General features: G+C 48.4%; 2 protein-coding genes across 8 annotated transcripts in view; one reads left to right on the forward strand and one right to left on the reverse strand.

The window, feature by feature from the left end:
- Positions 1 to 15,286, forward strand: part of Gon4l (gon-4 like) — a 64,160-nt gene extending 48,874 nt beyond the window's left edge. For all 7 annotated transcript variants that reach the window (XM_036189415.1, XM_036189412.1, XM_036189418.1 and 4 more), the window contains 12 exons: positions 178 to 1,935; positions 2,546 to 2,801; positions 3,431 to 3,615; positions 4,516 to 4,713; positions 6,083 to 6,226; positions 7,968 to 8,111; positions 8,196 to 8,315; positions 10,198 to 10,308; positions 12,057 to 12,267; positions 12,875 to 13,475; positions 13,560 to 13,662; positions 14,005 to 15,286. In XM_036189415.1, coding sequence (XP_036045308.1) covers positions 178 to 1,935; positions 2,546 to 2,801; positions 3,431 to 3,615; positions 4,516 to 4,713; positions 6,083 to 6,226; positions 7,968 to 8,111; positions 8,196 to 8,315; positions 10,198 to 10,308; positions 12,057 to 12,267; positions 12,875 to 13,475; positions 13,560 to 13,662; positions 14,005 to 14,154 — 3,981 coding nt within the window. In that variant the 3' untranslated portion in view covers positions 14,155 to 15,286. The remainder of the gene's footprint in view (positions 1 to 177; positions 1,936 to 2,545; positions 2,802 to 3,430; positions 3,616 to 4,515; positions 4,714 to 6,082; positions 6,227 to 7,967; positions 8,112 to 8,195; positions 8,316 to 10,197; positions 10,309 to 12,056; positions 12,268 to 12,874; positions 13,476 to 13,559; positions 13,663 to 14,004) is intronic.
- Positions 14,365 to 18,503, reverse strand: Msto1 (misato mitochondrial distribution and morphology regulator 1). The gene is made up of 14 exons (XM_036189420.1): positions 18,351 to 18,503; positions 18,129 to 18,264; positions 17,599 to 17,668; positions 17,436 to 17,511; positions 17,002 to 17,056; positions 16,813 to 16,900; positions 16,588 to 16,705; positions 16,372 to 16,506; positions 16,120 to 16,272; positions 15,689 to 15,820; positions 15,433 to 15,617; positions 15,100 to 15,204; positions 14,891 to 15,000; positions 14,365 to 14,667 (listed from the first exon to the last, which is right to left on the reverse strand). The coding sequence occupies exons 1-14, from the start codon at positions 18,498 to 18,500 to the stop codon at positions 14,453 to 14,455; spliced, it is 1,728 nt and encodes a 575-aa protein (XP_036045313.1). The 5' UTR covers positions 18,501 to 18,503; the 3' UTR covers positions 14,365 to 14,452.
- Between the last annotated feature and the right edge of the window lie 6,364 nt (positions 18,504 to 24,867).

A 24,867-nucleotide genomic window follows, 5' to 3' on the forward strand; every position in this document is an offset into this window, starting at 1 on the left:
TCAGGAAGAGTTTTTATACTTGGGATGTGGTTTTCCTAGAACACTGATGCATGGAAAACCCTCCTTGGGACTATATCTTGAGGCTGTCTTCCACTAGTCCTTAGAATCCAGAAAGCTAATTTTTCTTTCTCCTAAATTCTGACATATGCTAGAGCACAGTGTTCTTATTTCCTGCAGGCCAGTCTACAGTCCATTCAGGATGAACTTCGGAACATAGCTGAAGGCGTTGCAGAAGGAGCAAATGAGACCAGAGCCACAGAAGCTGGCACAGATCAGCACTTAGAGAAAGCCTGTCCTGAATTGGAGAGTGAAACTCCATACCCACTGCTGATGCCCAAGGGCGTAGTCCTCAAGTTGAAGCCAGGTTCCAAGCGTTTTTCTAGAAAGGCTTGGCGACAGAAGCGGCCATTGGTCCAGAAGCCCCTTCTTATCCAACCCAGCCCCTGTGTTCAGCCTGGGTTCAACGCAGGCACAATAGCAACCTGGCCAACTCAATCAGAAGTTCCTCCAGGCAACAGGGTGGTCCAGATTCCTCATCTAATCCAGCCACCCACTGTCTTACAGCCACTTCCAGGTTTCCCCTCAGTGGCGGTCAGTGGAGAACATAGTTTGGAGTCTTCTGCAGCTCTTGCTGCTGTGCCCTCTGGTGCTGAAGCCAGGACCAGCTTCCCCCTGTCTGAGTCTCAGTCACCACTGCCGCCTTCTTCTTCTGCACCCAAGATAATGCTGCCCTCACTTGCCCCTTCGAAATTTCGAAAGCCATATGTGAGGCGGAAGCCTACAAGAAGAAAAGGAACCAAGGTTTCTCCCTGTGTGAAACCTGCCCCCATCATCCACCCCACGCCTGTCATCTTCACCGTTCCTGCCGCCACGGTGAAGGTTGTAAGCCTGCCCAGTGGATGTAATGTGATCCAGCCTGTGAATGCAGCCGTGGCCCCAAATCCCCAGACCATTCCCATCACCACTCTCCTTGTGAATCCCACTTCCTTCCCCTGCCCGTTAAGCCAACCCCTCGTGGCCTCCTCCATCTCCCCCTTAATTGTTTCAAGCAATCCTCTGACACTTCCTGTCCCATCTGTTCCTGAAGATAAGGTCCAAGTGAACTTCGATATTGCTGAAGGGAAAAATGCTCCTCAAAACCCTGACTCCATGTCAAATTCCCAGGAACTCACTCCTCTCTGTGCCACTGTCTCCTCCAAAGAGGATCCTAGGCCATGGTGTTCTTCATCAGGTGTGGAAAGCCAAGAAACATCCTCAGAATCGAGGGCCTGGGGCTGGACAGGTGTGAAAACAGAAAGCCAGGAAACATCCTCAGAATTGAGGGCCTGTGGCTGGACAGGTGTGAAAACAGAAGAGGGTGGTGGGCAAGCTTTAGAGCCATTGCCTTTGAGTCTCCAGTTATCTCTGAACTCCACATCAAGGGATTTGGAAGAAATGGTCAAGATGGAAGCTGAGGATTGTGTGGAGGAACTGTCCAGTACCTTCCCCGAGCAGGACATTGGTGAGAAAGTGAAAGAAGAACACTCTATGGAATTAGACCGCGGCTCCCCTCAGGAGAAGCTGAGTAGTGCTAGAGAGTGGAGGAAAGAGACAGTCGTGCAGACAGAGGAGACTCGAGCAGCTTTGTCCCTTTCCGTGTCCCAAGAGCCGCCTGATGAGGGGAGCCCTAGTGGAGATAACAGCAGAGGATTGCCAAAAGGCACTCCATCCTCCATGGACCAGGACATGGTGCTCAGCAGTCCACCAGGGAAGGCTGAGGACTCGGCCATTGGTGACAGTCAGTCTGTAGGGACCCCAGCAGGACCAGACACTGGAGGAGAGAGAGACGGGCCTGAGGAAGAAGAGGAGGAGGACTTTGATGACCTCACCCAAGATGAAGAAGATGAGTTGTCATCAGCTTCGGAGGAGTCTGTGCTTTCTGTCCCGGAGCTCCAGGTGAGAGCCAGAGCAGTTCCAAGTGTGTGGGGACTCAGTAGAATGTTCCCTCCGTGCCTTAGAGTCATAAAGTGGGATTTGACTTTGAATGCGTTATGGAACACAGTTTGACCATACTTTGTTTTTTCATTTTTGCACTTATTCTTCCATTGTTTGGGTACGTGCATGACATGACATGTGTGTAGAGGACTGGGGGAGGTGGTTATCTCCTTCTATCATGTGGGTCCTGGGAATTGAGCTCAACTGGTCAGGCTTGGCAGCAGTTGACCTGTTGACCCATCTCCCTGACCCCCCTTTTTTAAAAATAATTTATTCATGTTTGTGTGCATTGGTTTTGCCTGCATGTATGTCTGTGTGGGGGTGGCAGATCTGGAATTACTGACAGATGTGTGGGTCATGTTAGAGGAAAGCCGTCTTGGGGAAGTAGGGCGGCCTTTCAAAGGCATGTTGTGCTGCTGCCTGGCCCGTCTTCAGTCCCCTCCTCAGGCTTCTTTCTCTAATTCAGAGTGGTGGCCCTGCCTCCCCTTAGATCCTCCTGACACTGCTCCTGTCCTTTGGCCTTCTGTGAGCTGCTAGGAGCCCTCATGAACATTCTGTGGGGTGCTTTTAGGAAACTATGGAGAAACTGACTTGGCTGGCTTCTGAAAGGAGCATGAGTCAGGAGGGTGAGTCTGAGGACGAGAACTCCCAAGAGGAGAACTCTGAGCCAGAAGAAGAAGAGGAAGAGGAGGCAGAAGGGATGGAAGCCTTGCAGAGAGAGGACGGAGTGAATGATGCAGCAGTTGGAGACGCTGCTGAGAAGCCCCCTTCTGCCTTGGCCTCAGCCAAGACTGCTCCAGAAGGAGAGAGCAGCATAACCCCCGCAGGTGAGTGTGGCTGACCTCGGAGGACAGGTTTCCCTTAGCTGCAGTGCCCAGAGATGGGTGCACAAGGTGTGCAGCTTACAGAGGGGCCGGAAGGCCCCAGGGAGGAGTCTTTCTCCTGCAGCTTTCCTTCCCCAAACAGACTAGGGCGGTTCCTTTGAAACTCAAAAGACACAGAACGTTGAATCCCACCAAGACTTCCTGTGCATGAAGCTGCTCCGTGTTTGTGTGGTTCCTGCCTCTTGTGTGCAAGAGGCTATGAGCTGTTTCCCTCTCTTGGTGTCTCCCTCAGCTGCTTTTCTGTCTTTGGAGGCAGCGTCTTACTGTACAGCCAGGTAATGGTCTTTTCTTACGCTACCTCTCTCTCGTCGTAGGTGTGGTCCCTCACACTAGCATTCACCATTTTTCTAGCTGCAGTAATAGTGTCTTCTGGTCTACCAGTGACTCTTGACGTTCTTGTTGCGCACTGGGAGTCCTAGTCAGCGGAAGCAGGGTTGCTCTTTCTGTCTACCACTTTCCTAGATACTCCTTTCCCTACCTCTGCCGAGGTTGAGCTGGATTGACGGGTAGCACTGTGGAGGATCGCCTAGTTACTAGGATTGAGAAAGACTCTTTTTCACTTGTACTCCAAGGAGAGAGCATCAAAGCTGCTGGAAAAGGCCGAAGTAACCATCGAGCGCGAAGCAAACGTGGAAGTCGGGCTCGGGCCAGTAAGGACACCTCCAAGCTGCTGTTACTGTATGACGAGGACATTGTGGATCGAGACCCACTCAGGGAGCAGAAGGACCTGGCCTTTGCGCAGGCTTACCTCACCAGGGTAGGCGACACAGCTGCTGCTCCTGCCTGTCTGTGTGCATGTGGCCGCTGCTTTGGGGGCAGATGTTTTGAATGGAAATGTGTGACTAAGGCTGTAGCTTTGAGGTAAAGTATTTGTCTACGATGGACAAGCCAGCCCCAACCAAATGTTTCCCTACATTCACAGAGGTTTAGTCTCCGCCTTACTTGCCGGCAGCTGCCGCAGAGTTCTCTTGAGAGCCTTGAAAGGAGACCTAGAAGAGTCCAGCCGTATTTGAGACAGTTGTCAGTGCCCCTCCTCACCCCATCTCTCTTTCACCCAGGGATTAGGGGCACAGGGATACTGCTCTCCCCCCCAGTGCCAAGTTGTGACTTCACAGATTGGGCTGACGGGGACCTTTAGTGAGCATTTAGTGAAAAGGTGGTTGGTGTGCAGCCTGGAGAGCTGATCTCAAGGGAGTGTACCTTGGTCTTTTGATGTCTCTTGGTACCCTGTGTATCTTCCTTCTCAGTTAATAACCCAGCCAAAGGAGGTACTTGGAGTGATCAGCATGCTGCTGCTACTAGCTACTATCTGCCATTATTTTATTAACATCAAAGTTCAGGTATTATGTACGTTGGTATGACTCATTAGAATCCATATACAAAACTACTCTTAATCTGCTCAAATCGGGCTCAAGTCAGGAAGGCAAGCTTAGCAATCCCGAGTTTTGTGGCTCTAGTCTCAAGAAAGTAAAGGTTGTCCAGTTGCCCCTCAGAGAAAGGGAAGACTGCCTTGCTGCTTCTCCCGTGTCCTTTGTTAACCTGGGGTGGGGGAGAGCCTCTGCGTGATAACTCGGTGACTATGATGCCTTCTCCCGTGTCTGTGCTTGTTCTGGATGCCCACAGAAGGGATGTTGACTATTTGAAGTCTTGTATGTAGGTACGAGAGGCTCTTCAGCATGTCCCTGGCAAGTATGAAGATTTCCTTCAGGTGATCTATGAATTTGAGTCAAGTGCCCAGAGGCAGACTGCTGTGGATCTTTACAAAAGCTTGCAAACCCTACTGCAAGACTGGCCTCAGCTCTTAAAGGACTTTGCTGCTTTCCTGCTCCCTGAGCAGGCCCTGTCCTGTGGACTAGTAAGTAGCTGGGCATAGATGGCACAGCAGACTGGGTCAGTAGACAGGGCTTGAGTACACTTAAGCCACATCATTCTCGTCTTCTGATTGTTTCACTAGCCCTCACCCCGTTTCCTAGAGTCTTCTTAGGCCTTTCTCTGTTCAGCTCTAATCTCCTGTCATTTCCAAGGTGTTCTCTGTAGTACCCGCAGAGACTTCCATAGTAACATGCCTCCCTCCCTCCTCTTGATTTTTTTCCTTTTTTTGAGACAGAGTCTATCTGTGTAGCCTTGGCTGGCCTGGAACTCACTATATAGATTATGCTAGCCTTGAACTCAGAGATCCTCTTGCCTCTGCCTCTCAAGTGCTGGTATTAAAGGTGTGCACCACTATGTCCCAGCTCCTTCTTTTACTAAATATTTCTTGAGTGTCAGGGAAAGACCTAGATACTATTACTATAGCAGTTAAAAATATTAAGACTTCTTTTAAGAGCTTTCATTTTCATGAATAAAGTCTGTTAAAATATATAGATTATAAAAATAGTCACGTATGTAGTACATGATCCTTTATGGTGATAATACTTCACAGAACACTAGAGTAAAAAAGACAGCAGTCAGGAAGCTGAGGCAGAAGGATTGCTGTTGGCTCATTGTCAGCCTCTAGGAGTCATACTTTTTCAAGATCTTGGGGTACATAAAGAATCCTCATCTAAAAAACAAAGTTGAAGACTGAGTTGAAATGAGAGGAATGGCCTGTTAGGCATGGTGACTCCTGCTTACTGTCTTGTACTTGGAAGGCAGAGGAAGGGTGGGAAGGAGGAAGGGAGGGAAAAGAAGGGAAGGAGAGAGAGAAAACAGCAGTACTCCTAGACTTCTTGTTCCAGTGGGTAGAAATTGCAGTGAAGGGAATAATCACAATATTCTAATAGATTTGTGCTCCTTCGATGGTGGGTTGATTGTGTTTAAAATGTCCACCTTCCTTCTGGCATTATTGCGAGGATTAAATGAACATATATGCAAAAATAAACTTGTAAACTGTGAAGTTCCTATTTGAGTTTGAGGATCTGATTTTATATTCCATAAAATAAAACAACAAATAACTTGAGATATAGCTATCTCATTTACTTGTTTGTCTGAGACGAGTCTCACTGTGTACCCCAGGCTGACCTTGAACTCAGAATCCTGTCTCAGTCTCCTACTAGTACTTGAGAAATACTTATCTATTGAGTCATTCCTTCACATCTTAATTCCTTGGGTTGATAATTCCCAGGATCCCACAGTGGGGCATTAGGGTTTTAACCAGAATTCTGTCATAACCAGCACCTCTGGCCTGTTCTTCGTTCTTCTTAGCTGTGTCCTGACTCTTTCTTGTCTTCCTTCCATTCTGGTAGTTTGAGGAGCAGCAGGCTTTTGAGAAGAGTCGCAGGTTCCTTCGGCAGCTGGAGATATGCTTTGCAGAGAACCCCTCACAGCACCAGAAGATCATCAAGGTCCTGCAAGGCTGTGCAGACTGTCTTCCTCAGGACACCACTGAGGTACTCTGTCCTGTGTCCTGCTCATTTGTTTTTCCCTTAGCTTTCTTTATGTGTATGAGTGTTTTATGTGCATGAATGCGTACATATGCAGGCCTGGTGCCTGTCCAAGTTAGAAGAGGCATTGGATTCCTTGGGAGCTGAGTTACAGGTGGTTGTGAACCACCATGTGGTTCTGGGAGCCTAACCCAGGTCCTCCGCAAGAACAGTAGGTGCTCTGAACAGCCGAACTGTCTCTGGCCCCTTGTCTGCTTCTTTTCCATTGTCATTTCTCTCTCTGCCTAATGTAGGCCCTGTCTTTCCCTCTGAGTACGAAAACTAAGGCAGAAAGAGTGTTTTCTACTTGGCTCCAGTATGAAGTACAGCGACATGGAGGAATGGCCATTGGAATCCAGAGCCTGGCTGACACTCACAAGCTCTGTAGGGCCATCAGTACACTGGAAGGGATCTTAAAGAAAGTGGATGAGGAAGGGTCTGGACTCCTCGCTTTGCTTCTTCTAGAGACCAGGCGGGCAGGACTGGAAAGTGCTGTCATTGGGAACTGCATTTCTGATCAGTGCTTTCCCTCCCCACCTGACTCACATCCCTGTATGCAAGCAAGCAGGGAAAGTTTGAAAATTCTTAGGCATCAAAGAAAGGATCCATTCAAGCAGCAGTGGCGCATGCCTATAATCTCAGCATGCTGGAGGCAGAGGCAGGTGGATCTCTGTGAGTTTAAGGCTAGCCTGGTCTACAGAGAGTTCCAGGACAGCCAGGGAGGGCTACACAGAGAAACTCTGTCTCAAAAAAATTAGAATGAGCCAGTGAGATGGCTTAGCTGATAATAAGGTTATTTGCTGCTAAGCCTAACTTATGTGTTTATCTTATTTTTATTTGTCAATAAAAACTTGGGAGTCAGGGCTGGAGAGATGGCTCAGAGGTTAAAAGCTTTGACTACTCTTCCAGAGGTCCTGAGTTCAATTCCCAGCAACCACATGGTGGCTCACAACCATCTGTAATGAGAGCTGGTGCCCTCTTCTGTGTACATAATAAATTAAAAAAAAAAAACAAAAAACAAAAACCAAACAACAAACAACAACAACAACAACAACAAAAACACTTGGGAGTCAGCTATCGGGGTAATGACCTGACTGGCCAGAGAAGCAGCAGAGAAGCAACCAGTGACCTCCTATCTCTCCTTCCTCTATCCAAAACGGCTGAGACCCTCTCTAAGCCCTGTGCTACTACTTCCTGTCTCTCTATCCTCAGTCCTCCCAAACCTCTATGGTTCATTTTGGTCAGCTAGTAGCTAGTTCTGTCCTCTGATTCAAAACAAAACTTTATTGTCAGTCTCAGGAATGTCAGAATGCAATCAAAATATCACGACGATCTGAATTCAATACCTAAGACTCCTATGAAAACCGACTCTAACTTTCCTATGTATGTACTGGCCTATGTGCACTTACTTACTGCCAACACCTGAAGACCTGAGCTTGATCTCTGGAATCCACATGTTAGAAGGAAAGAACTGATCCCTAGATCTTGTCCTTTGACTCCCAAAGGTGTGCTGTGGCATGGGTACATCCACACAGACAGACACACACACCAAACAAACAAATAAATATATGTAATCTAAAAATAAGAGAGTTTAAAAATAAGGTTGATCCCATGTAGAAGGTAGATTGTGGGTTCCATATAGGACTGGTTTGAGTGCAGTCTAGGAAGATTCTCCAGATGTCTTCTTAGCCTTCTCAACTCTCTTCAGCTCAAGACCCAGATGTGGCAGCTCCTCAAAGGCCATGACCACCTGCAGGATGAGTTCTCCATCTTTTTTGATCATCTGCGCCCAGCAGCTAGCCGGATGGGTGACTTTGAAGAGATCAACTGGACTGAAGAGAAAGAGTATGAGGTACAGGCCCTGAGGTTATCCATGGGAAGCTGTCCGCTGGAGGGGTTGGCCCAGTCCGCTTTAGTGCCTACAATTCTTATTTAGTTTGATGGCTTTGAAGAAGTGATACTCCCTGATGTGGAAGAGGAAGAGGAGCCTGTCAAGGTGTCCACAGCCTCAAAGAGCAAGAGGAGAAAAGAGATTGGGGTCCAGAATCATGATAAGGTATACATGTTTTTGGAAAGTACCTGCTTTTCATGAATCCAGCCTTGGATTAAACTCTGCATATATCCATGCTACATATAGGATAGCTCACAGTATTAAGATTGGAGATACTCGTGGGTGAGGCTTCATTAGAAGGAATCACAGCCAAGCGTATTCCTGCAAGTTCAAAGCTAGCCCAGGCTATATGGTGATACCCATCTCAAAAAAGGGGCTGGAGAGATGGCTCAAAGTGTAAGAGCACCGACTGCTTTTCCAGAGGTCCTGAGGTCCTGAGTTCAATTCCCACCACCAATAAATAAGTCTTCAAAAAATGAAAAACCAGATAGTAGTTCATGCTTGCTTTTTTCCTAGCTCAGAGCTGCCCTTTTTTCTTACCTTTGGGTTTTAATTTTTCAATTTTTGCCCATGGAAGGAAATAGAATCCTCTAATGATAAACATAGCAGTATATTACTGTGTGGCAGCATGTAGATTATTAATTAGTGCGTATAATTTTCATAGTAATACTGAGGAAGGTTTTATTTATATAACTAAAGTACAGAGAAGCTAATGTCAGAGTGTCCTCTTCAGGTGTCTGTGCTGGGACATCGACGTAGGTGACTTAGTTCTAGCTCTGGAGTCTGCTCACACTGAGCACAGAAAGAGCCTTGGCTAAGATGGTCAGTGGGTAAAGGTACTTGGCCAAGCCTGATGCCTAGAGTTTGGTCACCAGGACCCACATGATCAGGCTGTTCTCTGACCTCCATGCATGTACTGTAACAAGCATGTGTGCACAGATATAGTTAGAAAAATAGGTGTGTTAGTCTTAAAGAAAAGTGTGTGTAGGAATATATCCGTGTGTTTGCAGGTGACCACAGAGACCCAAGGAAGGTGTCGGGTTTGCTGTAGCTTAGGTCATGGTGGTTTATGCACCTCCTGATTCGGGGACTCCTGAACTCAAGTCCTGTGCAAGAGCGGTACATAACTGCTCTTACTGTTGCACCCACCACTGCTTCACCCCTATCAGTCTGCTGTGAAGATATTAGTATATTAGTATTTGAAATAAAGTCTCTGTGTAGCCCTGGCCCTGGAACTATCTAGACCAGGTTGGCCTCAAAGTCAGAGATCTACATGCCTGTGTTCTGAGTGCTGGGATTAAGGCATGGGCCACTGTACCCAGCTTTTTTTTTTTTTTTTTTTTTTTTTTTTTAATTTAAAAATTTACATCTACATACTTTGTTGGGGTGGGGGCTACACATGTACCATAGAACATTTGTGAAGGTCAGAGGACAACTTGTGGGTATTTTCTCCTTCTACCATTTGGGTACCAGGATTAAACTCAGGTCCTCAGGCCTGGCAGCAGGTTCCTTTAACCACTGAGCCATCTCACTAGCCCAAGAGGAAGTCTTTTTGTTGTTTTGGGTTTTTCTTGGTTTTTCGAGATTCTCTATATAGTCCTGGCTGTCCTGGAACTCACTGTGTAGACCAGGCTGGCCTCGAACTTAAGAGATGGACCTGCCTCTGCCTCCCGAGTGCTGGGATCAAAGGTGTGTCTTGGCTTATTAAGTGAAGAGTCACTATACAAAGCCCTGTAGAGAGCGCATAGGAGGATGGAAAGTCGGTAAGTGGGATCTCACTTTGGAGCTCTCCAGTGCATTTCCTCCAAATCTGTCTGACTTCAGTCTGCCCCAGGCCTGGGGCTGCTGCTTTCTTTGGGTCGTTGTGGATTATTTCGGATCCATAATGGGCTGACGCTGAGGTTGGCTCAGTGGCCTCCAGGGTGATGAGAGGGACATTAGAAAAGAGTAGTGGAATGGGCATCTTCATAGCACAGGCCTTTCAACTCAGCGCTGTTTCTTGGTTCTGAAAACCCTAGGCAACTAATCAAGCTGAGGTATCTTGTAGGAGACTGAATGGCCTGAAATGGCCAAGGACTGTTCCTGTCCCTGCCACGAGGGTGGTCCTGATCCTAAGCTGAAGAAGAGCAAGAGGAGAAATTGCCACTGCAGCAGCAAGGTGAGGAGGGTGCTGGTGTGCTGGGACTGCCCAGGCCACACTGTGCAGATGCTGCTTGGGTTTGTTGTGGTGGTGATCGGTGCCAGTGCGGGGGTTCTTTTTGTTTGTTTTTAAAGATAGGTTCTCTCTACATAGCCCAGGCTGTCTTGGAACTCTCACTATGTAGATGAAGCTGGCCTCAAACTCAAAGAAATCTTTCCTCTGCCTCTAACGGTATGTGCTAACATGCCTGGTTAGATGCTGTTTTCCTACTACAGATTTATGTCTTCTTGAACTTAGAAAGTGAACACATGTATCAGATTATATGCAGTACATGGGCACCTACTTAAAACAAAAGGACCCTTCTACAAACCCAAAATAGAACCAGGTGCCTGGCCTGTAAGCCTAGCACTAAAGAGGTAGAAACAGGAAGATCAGAACTACATAGCAAGTGTGAAACCAGCATGGGATGTGTAACACCCTCTCTCAAAACAAAACTAACAAAAGAAGTGTCAGGTGGATTTTGCTTTTGTTGTTTTTTTTTTTCTTCAGATAGTGGCTTATTACTTAGCACAGGTTGACTTCAAACTCACTGTCTCTGTGCTCTGAGCGTTGGGACTACTGGCATGAATCACAGCATTCGATTTTATGTGGTGCTGTGATCAATTCCAGGGCTCTTTGTATGGCAGGCAAGCACTCTACCAATTGAGCAACATCTGTACTCTAGCTTTAGATTTCTTTTGTTTTTCTGGGTGGCAATAGTTTTAAAGATTTACTTATTCATTATGGATACAGTGTTCTGTCTGCATGTATGTATGCATGCAGGCCAGAAGAGGGCACCAGATCTCATTATGGATGGTTGTGAGCCACCATCTGGTTGCTGGGGATTGAACATGACAGTTGTCAGCTGTCATGTGGGTACTGGGAATTGAACCTATGGAAAAGTACCCAATGCTCTTAACCATTGAGCCATCTCTTCAGCCCCCTACAGTTACATTTTGCTTTTTAGAGTCTTTGATTTGAAGAAATTACAATCCACACCTGTAATCATAGAACTTTGTAGGCAGAGATGGGAAGCTGGGAACTAAGACCCTGTATAGCATCTTCCAGGCAGCCAGGGCTACAGAGAAACCCTGTCTTAAAAAAACTAGTGGCTGAAAAGACAACTCAGCAGTTAAGAACCTGGCTGATCTTCTAGGGGACTTGAGGTTCTATTCCCTGCACCTACATGGCAGTTCACAACTATCTATTACTTCAGTTCCAGAGGATCCATTGCCTTCTAGCCTCTGTTAGCACTATAGGCACATGGTATACCATAGATGCAAACAGTTTTATGATATGCATAAAATAAAAATAAAATCTTCAGAAAAACCCAGATAAATAAAATTTTAGAACCCCTTGAATAATACTTCTGGAAAATCACACTTGAAGTATTTCCTCCTAGACATGTTACAGTCTGAGGATAGTCTGTGTAGTTTATGCTGACCTCATGTTCTTCTGTGTGGTGTCATTATCATAGGTATTGCTCACAATTGGATACTTAGGAATTCTTTTCTTTAAATCAAATAAACCTGTGAGCAAACAGACTCATGATGACTTTGGTTCTGCAGAGTGAGTTCATTGGCACACAAATGCAGTCCTCTGAAATGGAGGCATCCTAGGTCCTAGAAGTATGCTGGCTCATGTGCTGAGGAGCAACACAGGCTGCACCTTGGAGGCCTGAAACATGGCAGCTCAGGACAGTTTTAACCTAGAGAGTCCCCTTGCAGGTCTGTGACAGCAAATGTTGCAAGAGCAAGGAGCCCCTCGAGCTGGTGAGCAGTAGCCCCCTCCAAGAGGCCATTTCTCTGCCCAGAAGTAAGGAAGCAGGACAAGGCAAGGACATGCTGGAAGAGGAAGCCCTGGAGGATCAGGAGAATACTGCGGCAACCCAGATTAGGACTGGCAAGACCACCAGAAAGGGGGAGACACCCATTCCAGGTGAGTAACCTAACTGCCAAGCCAAGGCTTTCCCTCCTCCTGCGTCAGCCCCATTTTTCTACACTGTAGGAAGCCTGATGAGCTGGGCTAAATGGCAACCCTTTACCCTGTCATCTGTCTCGCATAAAACAGTTAGGAAGCCAGGCAGTGGTGGCGCACACCTTTAATCCCAGAACTTGGGAGGAAGGGACAGGCAGATCTCTGAGTTTCAGGCCAGCCTGGTCTACAGAGTGAGTTCCAGGACAGCCACTGCTAAATAGTGAGACCTTGTCTCAAAAATAACAAAACAGCCGGGCAGTGGTGGCGCACGCCTTTAATCCCAGCACTCGGGAGGCAGAGGCAGGTGGATCTCTGTGAGTTTGAGCCCAGCCTGGGCTACGGAGTGAGTTCCAGGAAAAGGTGCAAAGCTACACAGAGAAACCCTGTCTCGAAAAACCAAAAAACAAACAAACAAAAGATTCCCGGTGTCTTCTCCTAGCCTTGTTCCGTCCTTTGCTTGGTGGCTCCCCGTTACCTCCACCAGTCTTTCCAATGGAACTGTGGTCCAGTAGCTCACCAGACTTGCGGTTTTCAGTGTATACCTGACCCCCACATTCCTCCTATGCAGGGTCGACAGCAGGGAGTACTTTGCTGAGCTCTGCAGAAATGACTCTCATGGAGCAGCCCTTGGAGGGTTCAACACTTTGTTCACCAGACACTCCTCGGCTTCCTCCTCAGACTGGAGTTGTCCTCTCCTCTGTCAGGAGAAACCAGGCTGGGCCTGAAGTTGTTTCCTGCCTCGGTACATCCACCATCCTTCCTGAAGAGGGCAAGGACCAAAAGGCTGCTGCTAATTCAGAGACTACTGTGTTACTCCCAAATGCATCAGAAACTGAGAAACTGCCAGGCATTGGGGAGCTCCCTGCTTCCTCGAGGACCAGAGACACAGGGAGAAGACACATCTATGGGAAAGCAGACTCTCAGAGCTGGCTACTTGAGGGCAGAGCTGAGGCAGAGACAGATCACACAGAGGCCTCTATCTGTGGAACTTCACCAGGAGTCGGTCCCTCAGCAAGCACTCCTAAAGCTGCCAGAGGGGTCATGGCTGAAGACAGTGGAACTCAAAGCAAGGGGCCAGAGGGGGCTCCGCCAAAAGCCTCCGAAGCTACTGTCTGTGCCAATAACAGCAAGGTCAGCTCCACTGGGGAGAAGGTTGTATTGTGGACAAGGTAGGTAAAGACAGCTGTGTTTGCAAAGAGTGAAACACAGATCCCAACAGGCCCTCAGGCCTAACCATGCTACCTGGATTACAGGGAAGCGGACCGAGTGATTCTCACCATGTGCCAGGAGCAGGGTGCGCAGCCACACACCTTCAGCATTATCTCCCAGCAGCTGGGAAATAAGACCCCCGTGGAGGTGAGGTGGGAAGGTGATGTGGCATATGATGATGGGACAGTGGGTTTACTGTCAGGAGGAGACAGGATTTTCACTGTGTCCCTGGCTGCCCTAGAATAATGTATATCAGGTTGGCCTTGAACTCAGTGATCCATCTGTCCCTCCCTCCTGATAGCTGGAATTAAAGGTGTGGATCACCAAGTCTGACACCCCCCCCCCCCAAAAAAAAAAGAAATTGTTTTGTCTGTGGCATTCTCCTATCTATACAGAAGACAGCACCTTCGGTCTTCCTCTGTGTAGTAAGTGGTGCCCAGTTCATCTGAAGCAGACCGGAACCCTGAGCGCAGCCCTTTCCTTTGCTAGGTCTCCCACCGTTTCCGAGAACTCAGGCAACTCTTCCACACAGCCTGTGAGGCCAGCTCCGAGGATGAGGACGATGCCACCAGTACCAGCAATGCAGATCAGCTCTCTGACCATGGGGACCTGCTGTCTGAAGAAGAGCTGGACGAATGAGACCCTGGGAGGTACGGGTGTCACCCGCCAGGACCAAACCAACTGCCTTCTGTAGGAGGGTGAGCTCCTGTGGAGCTAAGGACAGAGTCGATCTGGAGAGAGCGCTCAGTGGAGACCTCACAAACCCAGTCTGTAAATAGCACTGAAGGAGAGTGGGGCTTGGCTCTTTGCCTGGTGACCTCAGTGTTTTCAAATACACAAATGCCTAGGTCATGTAGCAGGTTCCAACACTGGGTTTCTGCACCCAGCATCTTTTATTACAAATTATCTCCCTAATGCCCTTCCCTGGAACTTCAGTTCAGTTGGAAAGGCTGTCACCCTCTTGGTAACACTGGGCCAAGCTGTATAAGTCCTGCAGCAGCTCTTCCATGTCATCCTGCTCCACCCCAGCATCCATGAAGCTAGCCCAGCGCCGCAGGTCAAGTCTGGTGAGCTCTTCCGCCAAATCTCCCAGGGTCTGGTGCAAGGATGAAGATGAACGCAAGGCCCCAAACACAGGGATGCTCTGCACTGCTGCAGATGGAGAGAAAAGGGGTGCTGAGCAGCCTGGATTCTGCTAGACTGACGGAGTACAGCAGTCAAGTGTGTCTGCCCTCTAGTGTGCCAGTACTCCAGGGCAGCTTGTAGTCAGTAGAGGAATGCTCAACTGTGAATTTTTCCTTTAGCACTTTTAATTCAAGAGAAAGAGCAAAACTGCTCCTATGTAGCGGAAGCGTTAGTTTTCTGCATGTCTTACCTGCGCCCTTGGGGGGACCGTCCAGGGCCAGTCCCTTGTGACTTAGGCTTGGGCAGAGGTGTGGGTAAGGCGGAACCACTCTGCAGGGGGTCAGCAGCAGGTAGGAGGAGCTGCAGGCAGAGAGTGGTGACTCAGTGAGCAGGTGCCAAGCTGCTGGCGGGCGCAGAAGCCACAGACAGCCTGCAGAAAAAGGTGGCTGGGAGACTGACCTGAAGACGCTGGGATGGAGCTGCTGTAAATACTGGGCCAAGACTTCTTCTCCAGAGGCACATGCATGGAGAGCGGAAGGCAAAGGCGTCCCTGGGTTGAGCTTACTGCCAGAACAAAGCCAAACCCACATTTACTCTCTGGCTTCAGGAGTGGAAGCTAAGAATTCTTACATTCTTGGACCATCAACTAATCAGTCCAGGGCTTTTTTTTTTTTTTTTTTTTTTTTTTTTTTTTAATGTGAGGCTTTTATGGTGGTAGGAAGAAAGTGTCCCATTAGAATGTCTAAACACCAGGGAGACAAAGACACGAGCAAGCCTTACAAGGGTCTTTACCTGGTACGGCTTGCTCTGTCTATACCCCTCAGCACCACTGACTGGGCAAAGCATCGACTTCCAGCAGAGTGCCCACAAGCAGACAGTGGGGTCCATGGGGTGGCTCCTCCAAGCTGCACCAGGCTGTCAGGAAGTGACTGCCCTGGAACCAGTGGGAAGGGGATGACTGCTTCTGCTGTCACCACCTAGAGACCAGGAGGGATCTGGTTACAGAGCCTTCCCTCACTCTGGCCCAGCCCCTTGGAAAGCGTCTTACCTTTCTCCCAGAGAAACTCAGCAGATCAGCCAAATGAGCCATGGGAACCATGGAGGAACGCAGGCGATAGGGGGCAGTGACCGTATCCAGGGCTGTAGCCAGGATGGCGCTACAGTGGAAGGGCAGGGTGGCCTGTCAGGTGGGACAGGAGGGGAACACTGGGTCATTTGGGTGTGGAAAAACGTGGGGGCAAAGCAGCAAGCGCAGAGATCCAGGGAATGAAGTAAGGCTGTTTCTCCTGAGGCTGGACAGACATGAGGTGCTAAAAGGTCAACTTCAAGCCGGGAACCCAACTTGGTATTAAAATGCTTCCCAAGTATATGCTGGGGTCCTAGGTTCAATCCCTAGCAGCACACGTCACAGGGCAGTTAGAGAGAAGGAACAGAGCCACAGTAAACAGGGGCTGACATAAACCAAGCTTTGAGCCTTACGTCATAATGTAGGTAAGGGAAGTTGACAGGTGGCTTGGGTCGCAGGCCCAGGCTCCCTCCCAGGGATAAGGGACAGACAAAAGAGCTGTACCCAGTCAGGTTCACCAGACCAAATGCTGTGTTTAGGAGGCGATAGATATTCTTCTGGGGCTCCTGGTAAAAGAAATGAGAATGGTTTGCTCCACACCCCTTCCTCAGTGGGGTCCTCACCTTCCCACCAACTCTGCCATTACGCTTCCAGCTTCCACTCACCCCGAGACTGTAGGGACCAGGGAGTAGACCCCACGTTATCACCCCCCGTCCTGGATACTCGTCCTGCAGTAACTCTGCAGTCTTAGCACCCACTCCAGAGAAGCCGTCGTGCAGGTCACACAGGATCTGGAAGCCCTGGAAGATGAAGGCCAACAGGAAGCAGACTGTAGGATGAAAGGAGCTTCTGCCGCAGCACGCACCCTGCCGCACAGCTACCTGCAAGTAGTCACATTCCTCCACATAGAAGTGCAGCCTGTCCTCCAGCTCCTCCAGGTATCTGGGCTCCTTCAGGACACTCTCTCCTTGGCCAAACGCCTCCAGCCGACCTGTTTCACTACCAGAAATCACCATGATAGAAGCCTCTGGCCTGCCCTCCACTCCTCAGTCTGCTGTGTTAGAGGAGGGCAGGGGAGCTGGCCTCGGCCTCTGGAGTCCCCATACCCGTCATGATTGTACTTCTGGATCACACAGATGCTCCGCGGATGGAGATGTACTCTGAGGAAGTCTGACCAGACTCTGATGCTGTTCTCTAGGAATAAATAGGTTTGGATTTGTACCAGGGATGACCAGTGGGCAGCCACCCCCCAAGTCCCTGTTCTGTTCAGTCTCCAGCCTCAAGAGATAGCTCACCTTTGCCATTTTGGAGAGGTTTGGCCCTCCAGGCACCATCAGTACTCAGAACTCCCTGGGAAGGGTGAGGACACTGACATTTAGTTCTAGGAAGGTCTCCTACATCATGGGTTTATCTTATGTGTGCCCCTCTGAATGTATGAACACCACAGGCATGAGGTGCCAAAGCTGGAATTGGAGCTTAATCCCCAGGAACTGGTTACAGGTTGTTGTAAACTGCCTGACGGGCATTAGGACAAACTCAGGGTCCTCTGTAGGAACTAGGACTCTTAACCTCTGAGCCAGATTACAGGTTCCTGCCGGTTTAGAGCCAAAGCTGCTTTCCCAAAAATGAGTGTTTCTAGGCCATTTACAGTGACTAGACTCCATCTTTTCTGCTCCACACAGATACTTTGCTTGCAGTAGGTTTAAAGGTTTGGGGCAGGGCCCATCACCTCTGCGCTCAGAAGGTCCTGGAGGTTAGGGTTCTTTGGGTATGCTTCTTCTCTGTGTGTGGTGAGCTTTCCTTGCCTGGAAAAGAGTGGAGATTAAGCAAAGGAGGGTGTCCCTTAGATGTGCACACACTGGACCCTCACCCCTCATGCATCAGGTACACACCATGCTACTGCAGCCTCTAGCTGCCGGTCCTTGTAGAGGGCGCCTTCTTCCTTTAGTGTGTTCAGACTGCCTGCACAGGAAGAAAGAAGCTGCACCTAGAGGATAATCTCCTCCCCCAGCCGAACCTCATCACCTCTCAGTGATGTGGCAGTGTCTTCGGCACGTGGCAACTTTTTGTTTTGCTTTTGAGACGAGGTATTCCTACGTATCCCTGAACGGTTTACAACTGTAGACCAGGTTGGGATTAAAGGCGTGTCCAACCGCGCGGAGCGGTGTGCTTGGCCTTTTAAAGCACACTTGGATATACGTTAGATGGGATGGGTAATCTGGACTCCATCTTTCTGCCAGGAGTTGTGGCTCTGCGTGAGTGTGGTAGCTTAACAGTACACTGCCCATTCCAGAGGCAACTCTAGAGTCTTGCTTTCCAGCGTCCTCTGGGGGCTGGTCCCAGGTGTGGCTTCTCAAGTGAACTAATGCTAGGGCCTCCCACGCAAAACGAGAAAACGTGGTGAGCTCCGCCGCCGCCTCACCTTTCAGATCCATGAGGATGAGTCGCGGCGTATAGGTTTCCTGGCCATGGAGCGTCCGGCCGGTTCGGTACAGGACGTCAGGGCACAGCTCCCCCGGCGACTCTTCGCCATCGGTCGAGTATCTCAGCGCAGCATCCTGCAGGGTGCAGAGCGCTGAGCGGAGTGGGAAGGGGGGCCATGAACCCTCTGCGGGCAGCGCCGGGCCGCCGCGAGGGGACTGACCTGCTGGTTCCACCAGTGGGCCCCGACGAAACCCGCGAAATGTCCCAACTGCAGCGTGAGCACCTCGCGGGCCCCGCCCGCCATGCCGCCGAGGCCGCGCAGCACTCGGGCGCCGCCGGCCGCTGGCCCGGGGCGGGCCCCGCGCCCCATTGGCGCTTGAGCACGTGCTTCCCCGTTGGCTACCCGATTCGTTAGTCTCCGAGGCGCGGCCTACGCCCCGCCCCTTCCTCGGCTGGGTTCCCGGAAGTTGCTGCGTCCCCGCTGGCGTGCCATTCCCTGTGGGCTGCCGAGGGCGCCTGCCTTGGCCAAGGTCATGGGAGGTTCCCTCTCCTGTTTCAGTCCCTGTTCTCGTAGATGCCTCCCTCCCCTAGGTAATAATTCACGCTAGAAAAAATCCTGACGAGGAACTCGACGCTCTGAATCCTCCCACTCCCCTCCTTTCCCCACCTCTAAGGTCCCAGGCTGGCTAAACCGGTGGCCGGCCATCTACCTGCTTCTCTTACGTTATGGAAAAGACTGTAGTCCCCTTTTTGCATGTACGCATGTTTCATCTGCACTTCTGCGCAATTCTTTTAAAAAGATTTATTTATTTATTTATGCGCACTAGAAGAGGGCGCCAGATCTCATTACAGATGGTTGTGAGCCACCATGTGGTTGCTGAGAATTGAACTCAGGACTTCTGGAAGAACAGCCGGTGCTCTTAACCTCTAAGCCAGATCTCCAGCCGATTTTTCGCTATTTTTATTTTCTTAAAAAGAAAAAATTAAAAATTTGATTTGTTACTTGGGTTATTTTTGGAGACAGGCTCACTGTGTAGCCCCAGGCTGGCTTCAAACTCACAGAGATCCTCAGGTCTCTGCTTCACGAATGCTGAGATTAAAGACATGTGTCACTAATAAGACTGGGGACATTCTTATAAGTTTTTTTGATATCCAATTTGCAAAGAATTTCCAAGCTGCCTGTGATGGCACAAACCTGTGATCCCTGTTCTTGGAAGTGGAGAAAGACCAGATCAATTCTTAGCTCCATATCTAGTTGAAGGCTCACTTGGGCTACATTAGAGACCATGTCTAAGGTACAAAACAAACTCAACAAATCATTATTCCCAAATGTCTTGCTTATGTTTTCCTTGTGGTGGGGGCGGGCAGGGGTGGCTGTCTGGTATTTATAGCAGTAATTATTCTGAAGATAAAAATAAATCCATTGTTAGTAAAACCTATAGAAAATACTTGCCAGGTGGTTTTGGCGCACACCTTTAATCCCCACTGGGCAGGCAGAGCCAGGCGGATCTCTGTGAATTCGAGGCCAGCCTGGGCTACAGAGCGAGGTCCAGGAAAGGCACCAAAGCTACACAAACACTACCTTGAAAAAACTTAAAAAAAAAAAAAAAAGAAAGAAAGAAAATACCTTCTATTGAACAGCATTTTTTTTTTATGACTATGACATTTATTTTATGCTTTGGTGTGATCAGTTTTTAATATTTCTGTGTGGGTGTGTTCAACCTAGAGCATCTGTAAGTCAGAAAACAAGTTGAGGGAGTTGGTTCTGTAGTGCCCTGTGGGTCCTCCGGTTCAAACTCTGGTCATCAGGCTTAGCAGCAAGCAGCTCTTACACTGAGCCCTCTGCCTGGGCCCGTTTCTTTATTCATACTTACATTTTTATTTGGGGTTTGTTGTGAGAATTCCTTTTCTGGGAACATCCACGATTATGTCCTTGTACGTGTAAGAAATGTTGAATAACCATCTTTTCTTTCAAACTCAGTAAAACAAACCTTGTGCTTGAGTGGCTGTGCGTCTTTGTGACACAAAGGATTCCGCCAGAAATATATAGCCAGATGAGCTTCCAGTTCATCAGTTACAGACGAGCAGGAGGCTCAGGCCCCTCTGCCCCCTAGCTGGTGGTGGGTGCCTGCTTGTCCTCTTGAGTGAGTGTATGACTCAGCTCCATGTCCTAAGGGAGAATGCAGTCTTAGAAATCTAAGTCTTTGCCTCCTCATCAGTGAGACAGAGGAGGCCCGGTCCCAGCACATAGAAGAAGACAAGGGTTTCTTCCAATGAAGGGTTTTAACTTTTTGGGGGTGGGGTTGGGGGGTGTGAAACAGGTAACCCTGACTGTCCTGGAATCTAGGTAGACACGATTGGCCTACGACTCACAGATGTCTGTCCCACTTTCAAGGGAGGACTTAGAAACCTCCACTGTTTGTTTAGGGGAGAGAGTGCTCAGTTGTTAAGCACGACTGTTGCTCTTACAGAGAATCCAGCTTTGGTCCAAGCACTCATACAGATCCATAATTCCAGTTTCGGGATTCAATGCCCTCTTCTGATATTGATGGTTACTTCATGCATGTAGTCTGCATAAGACTCATATACATAAACTAATACATCTAACGATGAAACAGTTTTAGAGCTGGAGAGATGGGTCAGTGGTTAAGAGAATATAACTAACTCTTCCAGAGGACTGGAGTTTAATTTTCATTATTTGTACCAGGCAGCTCAGAATTCTTACAACTCTTTCTAGCCCAAGGGCAACTGATACCACAGGGCACACACAACATATACATCACATACACTTAACAGTCATATAGGTCACTGAGGGCACACACTTAACATATGCACGTCATACACGTCTTACACTGATGTACTCACACACATGGAATTTTTTTGTTTGTTTTTGTTTTTGTTTTTGTTTTTCGAGACAGGGTTTCTCTGTGTAGCTTTGTGCCTTTTCCTGGAACTCACTTGGTAGGCCAGGCTGGCCTCGAACTCACAGAGATCCGCCTGCCTCTGCCTCCTGAGTGCTGGGATTAAAGGAGTGTGCCACCACAGCCCAGTGGATTTAAAAATGAAAAAAAAAAAAGCCCACTTTTGTGCCAAGTCACTATGCCAGCCATTTTTAATTTTTCTCTACACTCTATCCCTTCCTGCAGAATAGTGTATTAAAATCCATTTTTACTAGTCTCTTAAATTTTAGTTCCAACTATCTTAAGTCCAACCTGGGGAACTAATGAGTTTATTGAGTCTACTTATAGAACATGAGTGAGGAGTTGTTTATGGGTGACCCCAAAGCCTCACCTCAGCTGGGGTCAGCCTGTCCCATGTGCCCACCACCCCACCTTCCTAGAGAGTATATACTCTGATCTCTCAGACCAGAGGACAAATGCAGTTATGACAGAATTAGGCACAAATAGCTGGGAGTGGCTACCGGAACCTCAGGTGAGCTCCAAGAACACCAGCAGGGGCTTATGGGATGACTAGTCGGCTTGTGGGGTGATCTCTTGCAAGGCACAGGTGATTTTATGGGTACGGGAACAAAAACCAAAACATTTGCTAGTTTTGAGACTGGGAAGGATTCATGTTTCCTGAACCTTCTTCCCTTTCCTGCTAATTAGACCCCAGTAGTGAGAACTAAATTTAACAGAGTGTGGGGGCAGCTGAAGTTCTGGGTGGACACCCGTGGTCTGGTGTTAGCTTGCCTCCTCCTCCCCACTGCTGTCCAGGCTCATTGCTCCCCAGGCCTTAGCTTTCCATGTGTGTCTGTCTCTTCATAGCCCAGTTAGATCAAGCCCTAAGTAGTGCAGGTCAAGGCCTGAGACCCGGCAGCACTTAGATCAGGGTAAAAGAATAGAACCATTTTGATCAGTGCTTGCTAGCCTGGTTTGAGTCTTGGCACACCCTTTTTACAAAATGAATTACTTGGCTGTGCTACTCTGCTTTTGCTTGTCCCTTTATGCAACATTGAGGTCATTCTTTGTTTCTTACACTAGGAAGCAACACTTTCTGCAACAGGAGTGGTACAGATCACTGGGGAAACACTATTACTGAGCTACACACAGCTCAGCCCTGATTGTTTTGTGTGTGTGTGTGTGTGTGTGTGTGTGAGAGAGAGAGAGAGAGAGAGAGAGAGAGAGAGCAGGTTTCTTTGTGTAGTTTTGGTGCCTGTCCTGGATTTCTGTAGACCAGGCTGGCCTCGAACTCACAGAGATCCACCTGGCTTTGCCTCCCGAGTGCTGGGACTAAAGGCGTGCCCATTTTAATACAGCAATAATTTGCTGCATGGACTTTTGTGTTTCATTGGCCTATTCCAATTTCAGTCGTTAAACGCTATGTTTTCAAAAGTGTCTCAGGCCAAAGAGATGGCTGGGCAGTGAAGGGCATGAAGTGGGTGCTCAATGGTGGATCAGTCCCCAGCACCTCTGCCTGGCAGCTCACAATGCCTGTTAACTCCAGCCTCAGGAGACCCAGTCTGGCCATCACAGGTACCTATACTCACCCCACACATACAGACACATAAGGAAAAATGAACCTTGAAAATGTGTTTTAGGTCCTGGTTAAGTTGCTCTGGAATAATTCTTTTGTACACTGTAAAGATGTCACTCAAATTGGTTTACTAAAAATCTGATGGGCCAGTAACCAGGCAGGAAGTATAGGTGGGACAGCCAGACTAAGAATGCCGGGAGGAAGGGCAGAGTTAGGAGACACACAGAGAGAAGCAAGATGGACATGTCGTACTGAAAAAGGTACCAAGCCATGTGGCAAAGCATAGATAAGAAATAGAGGTTAATTTAAATGGAAGAGGTAACTAGTAACAAGCCTGAGCTATTGGCTGAGCATTTATAATATAAACCTCTGTGTGTTTATTTGGGAGCTGCTGGGAGGGGAAGTGGCTGTTGCTGACAACAGAAAAGTAGCAGCTAATAAAGGGAGAAATAATCAGTTGAGTAAAGATGGCTAATGTGGTAAAAGTGCTTGCACTAGGGATAGCAGGCTTTGAAACTGCAATCCCAGCCCCTGTGACATACTCCCTCTAATAAGGCCACACCTAATCCTTTCCTAACAGTTCCACCAGCTGGAACTGTTCAATTATTCAAACACCTGAGCTATGACATTCAACCCATCACAGCAGCTGACTGATGTGTAGTAGCTTATCATAGAGTCCTGGAGCTGGACTGCAGGCTGGCTCAGGGTCGATGCTTGCTGCCTGTTTGATTTCCAGGACCTGTATGGTAAGAGGGTAAGGGAACAGCTCCTAAAAGCTGTCCTCTGGTCTCCAAATGGGCACAATAAATAACTGTAAAAAAGTTTCTTAAATATTGAATTATGAACATCAGAATTGTGGGTGGGCCTTATTAAAGCCTGTATAAAATGTGATATTTGAGAAGAATCTGCATTAAAACCAGGCATCTTAGCACTTGAGAGGTAGAGGAAGGAGGATTAGGGTTTAAGGTTAGTCTGGGATACATAACACTGGATTTAGCTTAGTGGTAGAGTATTTGCCTAGCATGCACAAGGCCCTGGGTTCGATCCTCAGCTCCAAACAAAACAAAACAAAACACAACAAAAACAAAACCCCCAAACAAACAAAAACAAAAACCAGCCTTCCCCTGTTGGGTGTGTATGGAAGACAGAGTGGGATGCCTGGAGTTACTGTAAAAAATGTCAATCAGCTTCAGAGGTCTGGTAACCTTCCTCAGAAAGTCTGGGAAGCTCAAAGTCCCCAGATGGGTGGAGAGTCATGCTGGCTAAGCAGAGCTGGCTCCCTATGGGGAGAAGTGGCCCTGTTTTGTAGTGTGGGACCTGCACCTATAGGGCAGAGCTGGGTGGTTCCATGTCCAAGACCAGGAGGATGGCAGTGAAACTGCAACCAGCCCAGCCACTTATGCAGAGGCCCAATAGTGTGGCCTGCCAGACTCTTCACGCCCTGGAGCGGCTGAAAAAGTGGAAAAGAACCAAGACAGGTGCCACAAACTAACAGCACAGGTCAGAAAGATCTAGACAGACACCCTGGACAAATGGCAGCTGCCATGAAGCAGCATCAGAACAAAGGGAGCAAGGATCATAATCACCATGTTCATTAGGAAACAAAGAACCAAAAAGGAGATCACTGTTCTTGTTTGCCAGCCTGACAAATGTACCAACTAAAACCCAAGCAGCTGGCCCATCTGTGAGGGCCAGCTGCCTAAATCTGGGCAGGGTGGGCCATGCCTTTTGCTGGTAACCCATGCAAAAGGACTTGGAAGAAAGCTTTTGATTTTTTGCCTGCTTGTGTAGCTGAAGGTTTTTCTGTCCCACCCAGTCCACAGCCGCTCAGACCCAAGTAAACACACAGAGGCTTAAATTAATTAAAACTGCTCGGCTATTAGTTCAGGCTTACCACTGACTAGCTGTTACACTTAAACTCAGCCCATTTTCATTAATCTACATACATGTCACCATCTTTTCCCATTCCATGCTGTTCCCTGGATGGTGGGCTGGGGTCTCCTGACTCAGCCTTCCTCTTCCCAGAATTCTCCTTGTTTGCTTAAACCACCTACACTTCCTGCCTGGCTACTGGCCAATCAGTGTTTTATTAAACCAGTGTACAAAAGCATTATCTCACAGTGTGCTTGACACAACTCTCACTGACAAATTCTCCTGCTGAATACCTCACTGGTATTAGAACCTACAAAGCTGAAGACCAGCCTTGTAGGCAAAACAGCTAATAGATTCTTGGCCTTTCATTGGGAGACAGCTTATTGATG

The sequence above is a fragment of the Onychomys torridus genome, chromosome 6 (assembly GCF_903995425.1).
Source record: "Onychomys torridus chromosome 6, mOncTor1.1, whole genome shotgun sequence".
NCBI lineage: Eukaryota > Metazoa > Chordata > Mammalia > Rodentia > Cricetidae > Onychomys > Onychomys torridus.

Bases quoted from the DNA above. Each gene is read 5' to 3' on its own strand.
- Msto1 (XM_036189420.1), bottom strand. From the start codon at position 18,500: ATGGGGCGCGGGGCCCGCCCCGGGCCAGCGGCCGGCGGCGCCCGAGTG. The intron at 16,706-16,812 runs GTATGGGGACTC...GATTTCTGGTAG, and splicing joins CAGAAGTACAATCATGACGG to TGAAACAGGTCGGCTGGAGG. The intron at 15,618-15,688 runs GTAAGACGCTTT...CCTGGTCTCTAG, and splicing joins TGAGTTTCTCTGGGAGAAAG to GTGGTGACAGCAGAAGCAGT.